The following is a 12712-nucleotide window of genomic DNA, read 5'->3' as shown; positions in this document are numbered from 1 at the left end:
ACATTTTTTAAAGAACCACATACTGGGTTCCTGGGTGGCTCAGTCTTTAAGCAACTGCCTTCAGCTCAGGTCATGATCCCAGGGTCCTGGGATCCAGGCCATCAGATTCCCTACTCAGCGGGAAGTCTGCTTCTCTCTCTCCCACTTTCCCTGCTTGTGTTCCCTCTCTCTCTCTGTCTCTGTCAAATAAATAAATAAAATCTTTAAAAAATAAAGAACCACATATGATGTTAAATTCAATATGTGGTGGACAGTTGAAAAAATCACATGTTAAGTCAAGAGAAATAAACTGAAAAAAAAGAAAACACTTCCTTTGTGGTTTTCACCAATAGATGAAAAACTCTGCGCCCTTGTTTGTACTCTGAGTGGACAATTTGAGGACTAGCTCTGATTAACAGCAGATTTTATTTTTTTATTACATATCATACTTAAAAATAAAACGCACATATATATACACATATATTCACCCACATCGAAGATGGAAGACGAAGACAGATATATGACATTGAATTTACAATTGAAAAAAAGGAGTTCCAGCCAAACATCCCAAGTTAAATCTAAAGGTATGGAATTCATTTTTTTTAATTGGTGTGGGTTAATATGAGTATAGATTTAATATGGGTTAATATTAATATGAATATGAATGTGGACCATAATTTCCAATATTCTATTTTTTACTGTTCTTGGACTATTTTAATTTTTGGTGTTTTTCTCTTTCTGTCTCTGTCTTGACTTTCTGTCTCTCTGTCTCATTTATCAAGGCGAGGACTAACAATTATTTACTTATTTTATTTTATTATTCAATTTAAATTTTTAAAAAGTTTATTTACTTATTTGATGCAGAAAGAGCACAAGCAGGGGGAAAGGCAGAGGGAGAGGGAGAAGCAAGGTCTCCTCGAAGCAGGAAGCCCAAAGTGGGGCTTGATTCCAGGACCCTGATTGTGACCTGGGCCGAAGGCAGACGCTTAACCAACTGAGCCACCCAGGTGCTCCAAGTTATTTTCCTTTTAAAGTAGCACCTTGAAGGGTCCTGGGATCCAGACCCACATCACGTGCCCTGCTTAGTGGAAAACCTGCTTCTCCCTTTCCTGGTTCCCCTGCTTGTGTTCCCTCTCTCACTGTTTCTCTCTCTGTCAAATAAATAAAAAGCTTTAAAAAATAAAGTTAAAACCTTAAATCATATAATTTCCTAAGGATTCTCAGGAAAAATACAAATAAGTTAAAATTAATAAAATTAAAATGAATATTTAGTGCCACTTATCAACTGCTTTATCATTCATAAAAATGGCATCTTTAATACCAGTTTTTAATTCAATGTGTCAAAAACTTTAAAATATGTTTTTCACCATATGGAAAATTTTGTTTTGGAAAATAGAGATGTTAACGTGAAAGACCACAAAATGTAACGACTCTTCTGTGCAAACTTTTTTTTCACACTCAGTTTGTAGATGACACTTTGAAACCAGAATGTGTTTTGGTTGAGGAAAGGAGCTCAGGAGGCTGCCAATGATAAATGTGCAACTCCTAGCTATTTAAGTGGCATATACTGATACTTACCCTTTATCAATGTATCCTTCGCTAAGAGTAAAGTTTGCTAATATTTAGTAAAGCTTGTGGTATGACATACATTTAAATCTAGCTGACAATTTAAGCCTTGTCATTATACACAGAGATTTTATTTAACTTTGTGATATATTTGTATATGTTTTCTCATGTCTTGGTGCTAATGGAAATAAGAAATTACATTTTTTTTGCTACGATCTAAAGCTTCAGAATCACTATAGAAATAGAATTACTAATAATATAGTTACTTAAAGCAGATTGAAATGTTTTTGCAGGGCTTTTTGTCCTTAGAATATATTCTATTAGGCAAGTACAGTCAAATTATGTTAAATTGCTTGAGGGGAACCTGGGTGGTTCTCAGTTAAGGGTCTGCCTTCAGCTCAGTTCACTGTCTCAGGTTCCTGGGATCACGCCTTCCCATGCCCCACAGTCAGGGCTTCCTTCTCACTAGGGGATCTTCTCCATCTCCCTTTGCCTCTCCCCACTTGCTTGTGCATACGTGCGCACTCTCTCTCTCAAATAGCTAAATAAAATTTTTTAAAAAAATAAAAATAAGAAAAATGAAATTGCTTGAAATACTTCCTCTCTACGGGTTAGAGCCCTTTATTTCATATTCCATTTTATTTGGGGGGATCACTTTTTTCATTTTGATGTAATTATAATTCTGTATAAATATACATATTATGCAATCATAACAATATACATAATGCCTATTATATAATTAGAATCATTTTATAACTATTTAAAACATTTATCTATTTCTAAAGTCTGTATAGCAAGGTACTTCCAGAGATCTTCAGCTCCCAAAGATCCAGCTTCTTTCTTGTTGCCTTCACCCTGCTCTCTCCCTCCATACATTTCAATCCTATATACAGCCTAATATTTCTCTATTAAGTGGGTATACACCATACTTCATTCAACTAGTTCCATTACTGGGCACTTAAGATGTTTACATTCTTTTCCTATTCTACCCCTGTTATAAATAGCATTGCAATGCCTTGCACATATGTCTTTCCATATATTGCTGATGTGTAACTTGGATGTTTTCCTAGAAGACAGACTGCTGGATGTCAACATAAATGTTTATATAATTTTGCTAGTTTTCCCCCAAATATCCTCCACAGGATTGTACCATTCTATGCCACAATGATCATTGAATGCAAACATCTTTTTGAAATACTGATTTCAATTCTCTAGGATATACCCATGAATGCAATTACTGGATTATATAATAGCACTATTTTTAATTTTTTGAGGGATTGCCATTCTGGTTTCCTAGTGACTGCACCATATTACATTTTCACCAACAGTGTGCAAGGGCTCAAAGTTCTCCACACCCTCACCAACACTTGTTAACTCTTTTTGGTAGTAGCCATTCTGACAGACGTGAAGTGATATCTCATTATTGTTTTGTTTGCATTTCCCTGATGATTAGTGACATTGAACAACTTTTCACGTACTTGGCCATTTGTAGGCCTTCTTTGGAAAACTATCTATTCATATCCTCTGCCCATTTTTTTAATGATTTTTTTCCTGAGTTGTATAAGTTGTATGCATTCTTGTATATTTTGAATGTTGACCATTTATCAGATAGTTACATAATTTTCCAGTATTTTCTCCCTCTATTTTGTTTTCATTCCTAGTTCCTTAATGTTTAAAGTTAGATGGTTTATTTGAGGGGTGCCTGGATGGTTCAATGGGTTAAAGCCTCTGCCTTCAGCTCAGGTCATGAACCCAAGATCCTGGATTGAGCCCTGCGTAGGGAGCCTGCCCAGCCCCCCACCTGCCTCTCTGCCTACTTGTGATCTCTGTCTGTCAAATAAATAAATAAAATCTTAAAAAAAGAAGTTAGATGGTTTATTTGAGATTTTTCTTTTAATATAAAATGTAGTTGTTTCTCTCTTAGAAGTACTTTTGGAGCATTGGGTGTGGTGTATAAACAATGAATTTTGGAACACTGAACAAAAATTAAATTAAATTAAATTTAAAAAAAAGATTTGCCAGGGTCCTTGGAAAATCTAAAAAAAGGGGGGGGCTTTTGTTGCATCCTTTAAGTTCAATGTATTTTCACGTTTGTTTCAAGATTTTTTTTTTAATTTTCATTTTGATTTCTTCTTTGACTTGTTAGTGGTTCAGGAGTGTGTTGCTTTATTTGACGTATCTGTAAATTCTCCAGTTATCCTGCTGCCTTAAGGTGTAGTTTTATACTATTGTCATTGGAAAAAAATCCTTGATATAATTTCAGTCTTCCTAAATTTGCCATGACTTCTTTTGTAGCCTATCATATGATCTATCCTGGAGAATGTTTTGTGTGCATTTGAGAAGAATGTGTTTCCCACTGTTGTTGGATGGAATGTTCTGTGTATGTCTGTTAGGTCCATTTTGTCTAAAGTAATAGCTCACATCCCAGATTTTTGTAGTGATTTTTGGTTTGGATGATCTATCTGTTGTTGAATGTGAGGTATTGAAATCCCCTGTTATTAGGGCATTGTTATCTATTCCTCCCTTTCAAATCTGTTAATATTTGTTTGATGTATTTAGCTACTCTGATGTTGGCTGCATATATATTTATGATTGTTATATTCTCTTGATAAACTGAGCCCTTTATCATTACATAATTACCTTCTTTGTCTCTTGTTACAGTTTTTGACTTAACCGCTACATTGTCTTATATAAGTATAACTACCTCTGCTCTCTTTAGTTTCTATCTGCATGGCATATCTTTTTCTATCCCTTCTCTTTAAGTCTATGTGTATCCTTAAAGATGAAGTGAGTCTCTTGTATGCAGCATGTAGTTGTGTCCCGTTTTTGTTTTGTTTTGTTTTGTTTTAATCTATCTAGCCACTCCATATCTTTAGATTAGAGTATTGAATCTGTTAAGAATTAGAATAATTCTAATTATTCATATGAAAAGACATAAAACAGCCAAATATCAGGTAATAAGATGGCATTAGTAATTCCCTTATTCTTTTCTCCTTCTCTTGTGGCCTTCCTTTGTGAATTGACTTTTCATAGTGGTATGCTTTGATTTCCTTTTTTTTTTTTTTAAAGATTTTATTTATTTATTTGACAGAGAGAGAGCACAAGTAGGTAGAGAGGCAGGCAGAGAGAGAGAAGGAAGCAGGGTCCCCACTGAGCAGAGAGCCCAAATGTGGGGCTCGATCCCAGGACCCTGAGACGAAGGCAGAGGCCCAACCCGCTGAGCCACCCAGGACCCTGATTCCCTTTTCTTTTAATGTGTGCATCTGCTGTAGGTTTTGCTTTGTGATTACCATGAGGTTTATATAAAACATCTTATAACAGTCTATTCTACACTGATAACAACTAATTACAATTGCATGCAAATCTCTACCTTTTAATGCCTATCTTTTATGTTTTTGATATCACAATTTACCTCTTTTTATATTGTGTATTCATTAGCAAATTACTGTAGCTATAGTTACTTTCAAGAATATTTTCTTTTAAACTTTATACTAGAGTTAATTTTTTTCCAAACTTTTGTGGAAAACTTCTGACATTTCTCAATGAACTTAATTAGACAAAAAAAACTTTGCATATTGAACAAGTGTCCATCGATCCTTGCTTCATTTCTAGTTTAAAGTTGTTGGATTTTATCAATTGCACTTTTTACATCTATTAGGATGATGATACATTTCTCTCTAGCTCTATTAGTAAGATAAAATGAATTTCTTACTATTGGACAATACTTGTATTCCTAGAATAAACTCATTATGGTGAAGGTATAATATATATAATAATATATTTTATATATTATAATTATTATATTATCTATTATAATTATATAATAATTATAATATATAATAATATATTTAAGAATTTTGTTTGGACACTTAGGAGTGACTGATCATAGGGCTTTTTAATTTTTAAATTATTTTTATTTTCATTTTCTGTTATTAAAAGACTTATAAGTTAAAGTCTGTACAGGAGAATTCTCTACAGCTTCTCTAAAGGAGAAAATACAGCGTAATGAAAATGTTATTTCCTGCAAAACTGTAAGCCTTATATGCCTCAAATTCATACAGTGAAGCTCAACTCATGATACTTAGAAGAAATAATTGAGTTTGAATTGAATTTGAAAAGGCTTCCACACCCTTTCTCCTAATGTTTTCTGATAGTCATGTGTTTTATTTTTTTAAAATGAATAAATGACATTTTTCCCATGTGTTGAATACTTTGGATTTGTTGATTATAAATTTTATTATATTAAAATATTAAAAAATATCTGGGAACATAGCGTATTAATTAATTGAATTACAATAAATCTTATTTTATGATCTTTGGCATTATCATAAGATAAAAACTGTGTACTATTTCTCTGACATACTGTTTTATATGGTTTATTATGCTTTTTCTTGACAGATTTCAGCATCTTCAAATGTGCTTTTTTTTTTTTTTATTCCCACAGGTTTAAGGGATATTTGGAACATGAAGCTCAGTATTTAGTAACTCAATTTATTGACTGAACTCTAAGGATAATAATAGTTATGGGGAGTGGCTCCTTACTGTGATGCATTTATAAAAATTATCTTGGATGACAAAACTATTATGCAAAATATAGACATTCATTTATTCAGTATATACTAATTGCTAATCCAATTCCATATGCTAATGTCCACCAACCCATGTCCTATTTAATGAGGTTGAGAAAAATAACAACATATTGTGACTATTTCCTTTCTGTTTTATCATATCAATTTGTTCGTTAATAGCCATCACAGAATGCACATCTCATTTCTAATGTAGCAGCATAGGCATATGAAAAATAAAACAGTTATCACTCTTAAAATGTTTAACATTTAACAAGAAGCTGAAACATCATTATTACATTGGTTAAAAAAAATTTTAGGATTCTTTTTAGGTTAGTTCTGATTTGTATTACATCCTCTGTAAATTAAATAGGTTGAATACTTGGGAATATTATATTAAAGCAAATTATTAATTAGAAAGTATATATTTGTGTGACTATATATGTGTGTATCTGTAAGTGCCCATGAACTTGTGTATGTGCATACACATGCACACTTGGGGAATTATTAGGTGTATACGTTAAATTTCTTTATCCCACTAGTCAATTATGTCAAATATTAGCAATTTCTTAAGATGCAAAATAACATGCCTCATAGCTCTCCCCATGCAGTGTTACCATTACTAAATAAAGTAGGATTGCATTTTTCTATTTATTTAAGTTTTAAGTTTTTGATTGCTTAACATCCTTTAAAATTCAAAACCCATATTATATGCAATCCTATTACTACAATTGCTTTCACTACTTGGAAATGTACTTTTCTGAGCTAATTTATGTGATTAATCTCTCAGATGGTTCTGTGATGTCACACTGGTATAAAATCTTATTGGGAATATCAGGAACAGTAAACGGTATACTGGTTTTGACTTTGATCTCCCTATCTTTACTAGGTAAGTTAAAAGATCTTGAATAAAAATATGGAAAATGTTTACTCTTTTCTTATGACTTTTCATACTCATTCATCCATTTGTTCATTTTTTGTTAACAAACTCTTTTAAAAAGAAGCTACTATGTATAAAGCTGTATATTGTACTCCATTGTAATGTATTTAATATGTAATCAAATCAGGTAAGTATCTTGTTCTCAAATGGCATACAATCTAAAAGGAAGAAAATGTGTGTATGTGTGTGTGTGAGAGAGAGAGAGAGAGAGAGAGAGATGTATATTAGGAAGCCATGTTTTTTGATTTCTTAGAAACCTGTGAATAGATAGAATTCCATGATTTTTCTTAGAAATTTTTATATGTTGTATGTAAAATTGTATTTAATTTATACTATGTACTACTATATCCCAAGGTTTACTGCAAATTTCCAGAATTTTAAAAAAAAAACTTCTCAAAACAAAAAACAAAAAAAAAATGAATAAACATGGTGAGAAATCTCTAATGAAATAAACAGATTTTTAAAAAGTAATTATGGTAGAATGGGCTAAGCACAGTGTCATAGGTTTCAGAAAAACATGACATCAAGAAAGCATGGAAAGAGCATGTATACTCTTTAGAGAGGGAATTTTGCTTTATTTATTCCTGTATCACCAGTTCTTAGCATGATGCCTGGCACAGAATAGTTCCTCAACAAATATGTATTCTGTAAATGATTTAATTATGTAATATTTGAAATTATTTTTCATTAAATAAACATGAGAATAAGAAAGAAACTTTCTAGTTATCTCTTCAGTTATTTCTTGTTCTAATCATCAGAATCATTCCAAAGATATTTCTGTCTGGAGCACCGCACAGGGAAAAGATATTTACCCAGTGTTAAAATAATTCTGTTTTTAAGTTTCTCAGGGAATATTGCTAAAATGCCAAGAAGCAAAGAATTCAAATATCACCCAACATGATGATATTGGAAACCTGATAATGAACAGTGGCACAAGAGGAAATATAAGTAATAAGGATAGAAGTTACTGTGGTTCAAAAGCTACAGGTATATCTCAAGATTTTGGCCTGTATTTGTTTTAATTGTTTTGGCTTTCTAAGTTTAAAAAATCTTATTTAACAGTTATGCAGATTTAAATTAATAAAGATTTGATATCAATCTATTTTTCATTCAAAATTTCATATATCTATATCTACATATGCATATGTATATATATATAATTTATTACTTTTTTTGTAGTGGGACGGTAGTATCAGTGAAAAAATAACAAAGAGGCTCTTCCTTGCAGGAGTTTAAAATCAAATTGAAACCCATAAACATGGCAAGTTAATTGTGATTATAAGGCAGTATGTAAATAACTATATTTTGTCTCTTATTTATTCTGTTTTGAAATACAAAAGGAATAAAAGTAATTATATGTAATAAATGATTCATTATGATTTTGTGCTTAGAACTTCCAATTATACAAAATTTTGGAAAAACCATGCCTTCTACTTCCAATTTTGCTTTAGTTTAACTTTAAAGTGTTTAACTTTTGGGGCCTTCAATATCTTCAATATCTTCAATATCTTCAATTTACAGTAATGTGCAAAGTGTGTAGATTAATTTGTTTTATGATTATTTACCAAAGGATTTTCCCTAGGGGTGCCTGGGTGGCTCAGTCAGTTAGGCGTTGGACTCTTGCTTTCTGGTCAGGTCACGATCTTGGGATCCTGGGATCGAGCCCCAAGTAGGGCTTGACACTCAGTGGGGGGGTCTGCTGGAGTTTCTCTCTCCCTTTCTCTTTGCTCCTCCCTCCATTCTAAATAAATAAATAAATAAAATCTTTTAAAAAAAGGATTTTCTCTAATCCACTAGTTTATGTTGTTCTCTTGATCACGTATGAAAATGTCATATTTATTATTGTTTACTTATTGATACTGTTTTGTTTTGGATTATCTATCTATTTTACATGTACAAGTCCCAAACTAATTGAAATACTATAATTTTAACACGTATTTTTGACCATGACTATTTAATTTATCATTATGTTGGGTATTATAATGGAACATTTTCAGAGATAAGGAAACTTTGATAGGTAAATGTGGAATCATATAGATAACATTAAGCTTTCCTTAAAATTAGTCTAACTACTGTATATCGAGCTGTAAGGTATTAATTTCCATTAGGTTTTTCTCCTTTTTTAAATGAGGAAATATCCACAAACATGAAGTTAGCTATTTAAAATAAAATAATTCAGGGTGCCTGGGTGGCTCAGTTGGCTAAAGCCTCTGCCTTTGGCTCAGGTCATGATCCCAGGGTCCTGGGATTAAACCCCGCACTGGGCTCTCTGTTCAGCAGGGAACCTGCTTCCCCCTCTCTCTCTGCCTGCCTCTGCCGGTCCAGCAGGAGAAAGACACCTGAAAGTAGGGCTGGGAGATTTAAGGAAAAGAGAGAGAGAGACAGCGGGCTCAGGAGGACTACTCCATCTCAGGCGAGTAGCAACTTTATTTCTTCATGTAACCACTTTTATACAGCTTCAGCACAATGCTGGTATCAATACTCAATCATATCGGTCAGTGAAAAATGAGTCAGGCAGGATGTTAATAGGCTATTAGCCTCCAGACTTTTGTGATAATCTTAAGGTTCCAAGAATGTGTTTTTTCTCAAGATAAGTCATAAGTGAATCACATAAAACTACACAGATGTTATTTTCACCCTGAATAGCCTTTCAGAGTCAAGCCATGTGAGCATCCCCGCTGGACTTGCTCCAAGTTCCCTTGGCACACAAGGGCGTCCCCAGGGGTGTTCAAGTTCACTTCTTATCCAGGCTTCCAGAGCCATAACAACGCAGTTTCCAACATGCCTCTGCCTACTTGTGATCTCTGTAAGAGATCTTTATGAAAATAAAATAAAACAATTCAATAGCAGTAGGACATTTGAATGTGCAACAACTATATCTATCTAGTTCCAAAACATTTTCATCACCCAAAAAGAAATTCTATTCTCAGTAAGCAATTGCCCATTTCCTCTCACCCGGCCTTTAACAACCACTAATCTGCTTTCTGTCTCTGTGGATTTACCTATTTTAGACTTTCATATAATGGAATCACAGAATATTTCACTTTTTGTGTTTTGCTTCTTTCACTTAGCATAATGTTTTCAAGATTCACCCATGTTGTATCATATATCATCATTTTATTCCCTTTTATGACTGGAGAATATTCCTCTGAATATATATCACAATTTGCTTAAGATGGCAATACTGATCAAAGAGATCTGCATATTCAAAGAAATTCTTATCAAAATTCCAATGGCCTTTTTTCATGAAAATGGACAAGGTGATCCTAAAATTCATGTGAAATTGAAAGAAATCCTGGATAGCAAAAACAATCTTGAAAAGGAAGAATTAGCTTGGAAGATTCATATTTTCCAGTGTTAAAACTTAATAGGATGGGGAGAATGAATAGTGACTGCAATTTACAGGATTTTATTTTGGGATGATGAAAATAGTTTGAAATGAGATAGTAGTTATGCTTACACATTGTAGCTGTACTAAAATCCATGGCATTTCAAATTTAAGGTAATTAAAATGGTGATTTTATTTCAGATGAATTTAACTTCAACAAAGATAGGAGAATTTAATGGCTGGAAGTTTGAATAGTTACACTGACCTGAACTCATATTTATTCATTCAATTCACTTTCTCTCATTATTATGCCAAAGTCTCAGATATTCTCAATTGAAGACCTAGGTTTAATTTAATTTAAGAAAATCAAAGAACTTGAACTTATAATTATATAGAGGCCAAAAAACTATTATGCTCAACATTATTTAATATCAAAAGGGAGTTATTAAGTAAGATTTATGCATACAAAAAGAGAAATCTTAAAGCTTTCTATAATTAAATTCTAAGTGAATGGTATAAATAATATTTAATCTCACATATAGCATTAATGCAATTTACAACTTAAATGGCTGATGTTATTTTAGTAATTACATTAGATCCGGGAATGAAAAAGAAATCCCCTTTTGTCTAAGTTTTTCTTCATCTTACTAAATTAATTTTTTAATTCCCAAGAATTATCATTTGCAATTTGGACATCTTGTAAATCTGAACACTTTGTTGTGAGTGATTTTATCATACAGCTCCACTCTTATTTATACAACACAGAAGTATTCAATTTTCAGAGATACATATATAACTTTATTTTCTTTATTTCCTCCATTTCCCTGTAGGGTTGTGCCCATCGGAATGGCTCAAATATCAAAAAAAGTGTTATTGGTTCTCTAATGAAATGAAAAGTTGGAGTGACAGTTATGGGTATTGTTTGGGAAGGAAATCTCATCTACCAATCATTCAGGACCAACTTGAAATGGTAAGTGGTTTAGTGTCAGGGTTATGGCATTAGTCTCTGTACAGATAGAAGTGGTTTTCCTCAAGACAATTATCAGATGATTTCACTCATATGTGGAATTTAAGAAACAAAACAGAGGATCATAGGGGAAAAGAGGGGAAAAAAAAAAAGATGAAATCAGAGAAGGAGACACACCATAAGAGACTCTTAACTATAGGAAACAAACTGAGGGTTGCTGGAGGGGAAGTGGAAGGGAAGATGTGGTAACTGGGTGATGGGTATTAAGGAGGCCACAAGATGTAATGAGCACTGGGTGTTATATGCAACTGATGAATCACTAAACTCTACCTGTGAAACTAATAATACACTGTATGTTAATTACTTGAATTAAAAAAGAAAACATTATGCTAAATGAATGAAAAAAAAAAAAAGAAAGAAAGGTTTTCCTCAAGGGGTACCTTAGTGGTTCAATCAGTTAAGCATCTGACTTGATTTCAGCTCAGGTCATGATCTCAGGGTCCTGACATCAAGGCCCCCTTTAGCTCCCCACTCAGCACAGAGGGTGCATGGGATTCCTTCTTTCTTTTCCCCTCTGCCCATCCCCTCACTCACACACTCTCTCTCTCAGTCCTTCTAAAATAAATCTTTTTAAAAAATGGCTTTTCTCAAATCTCTTCCCATTCCTTCCGTTAAAGTATCATTTATCTTGATTACTGAGTTTTTGCATCCTCCTAAATTTTGTGCTCAATGCCAGTGCCTCACTTGGCTCATGCTAATCCTGGGCGGAATATTTATATCCGATTTACAAGTGATATACATGTATGTGTATGTATGTATGTAATATATATTGTATGTAAATAAGTTATGAATTCACTAGTATAAGAATGTTCATGTAGGATGCTAACTGTCCAATAAAATTCTATATCTTACTTAGTATGTCTACGTTGTTAAAATATTCTGTTCATTGAGTTACTCTTTACTCACTTCTTAGGCTTTTATACAGAAAAACCTAAAACAAGCAAATTACGTGTGGATTGGGCTTAACTTTACATCCCTAAAGAGGACATGGACCTGGGTGGATGGTTCTCCATTAGATTCAAAGACGTGAGTCTTTCCAAAAACACTGTCTGACTTTCTGTCTATTGTAGAACTTATCTTCATAAAGTACCTCTAAGTTCACCAAAATCTAATCTGAAATAATTCTTGATACTAATGAATTTGAAAGGATGAAAATCAATTTAATGTTCACTGGAGTAATGATGGATATTTTGGGTTGTTTTCAAAACAAAAAGATTCGAAAACAGTAATTATTTTGCATTTATTGTTTAAATATAGAACAATGGAAAAAAGACTAGAACAGGGATATGGACGCAGATTTACTCTTA

The 12712-nt window shown here is 32.9% G+C and overlaps 2 protein-coding genes across 3 annotated transcripts in view; one reads left to right on the top strand and one right to left on the bottom strand.

The window, feature by feature from the left end:
* The first annotated feature begins 346 nt into the window (after nt 1-346).
* KLRF1 (killer cell lectin like receptor F1) overlaps nt 347-12712 on the top strand; it is a 13165-nt gene continuing 799 nt past the window's right edge. Inside the window, exons 1-5 of the mRNA XM_004779717.3 lie at nt 347-563; nt 6901-6999; nt 7891-8037; nt 11209-11348; nt 12319-12431. Of these exons, the coding sequence (XP_004779774.1) occupies nt 479-563; nt 6901-6999; nt 7891-8037; nt 11209-11348; nt 12319-12431 (584 nt within the window). The 5' untranslated portion in view covers nt 347-478. The remainder of the gene's footprint in view (nt 564-6900; nt 7000-7890; nt 8038-11208; nt 11349-12318; nt 12432-12712) is intronic.
* Nucleotides 9441-12712, bottom strand: part of LOC101682992 (C-type lectin domain family 2 member B) — a 27601-nt gene continuing 24329 nt past the window's right edge. For both annotated transcript variants that reach the window (XM_004779715.3, XM_045073064.1), the window contains one exon: nt 9441-9865. In XM_004779715.3, coding sequence (XP_004779772.1) covers nt 9667-9865 — 199 coding nt within the window. In that variant the 3' untranslated portion in view covers nt 9441-9666. The remainder of the gene's footprint in view (nt 9866-12712) is intronic.

This window comes from Mustela putorius, unplaced genomic scaffold (genome assembly GCF_011764305.1).
Source record: "Mustela putorius furo isolate JIRA1106 unplaced genomic scaffold, ASM1176430v1.1 tig00537227_pilon_pilon_pilon, whole genome shotgun sequence".
NCBI lineage: Eukaryota > Metazoa > Chordata > Mammalia > Carnivora > Mustelidae > Mustela > Mustela putorius.
Note: the sequence above shows the minus strand (reverse complement) of the source record. Positions and strands in the feature narration are given on the sequence as shown.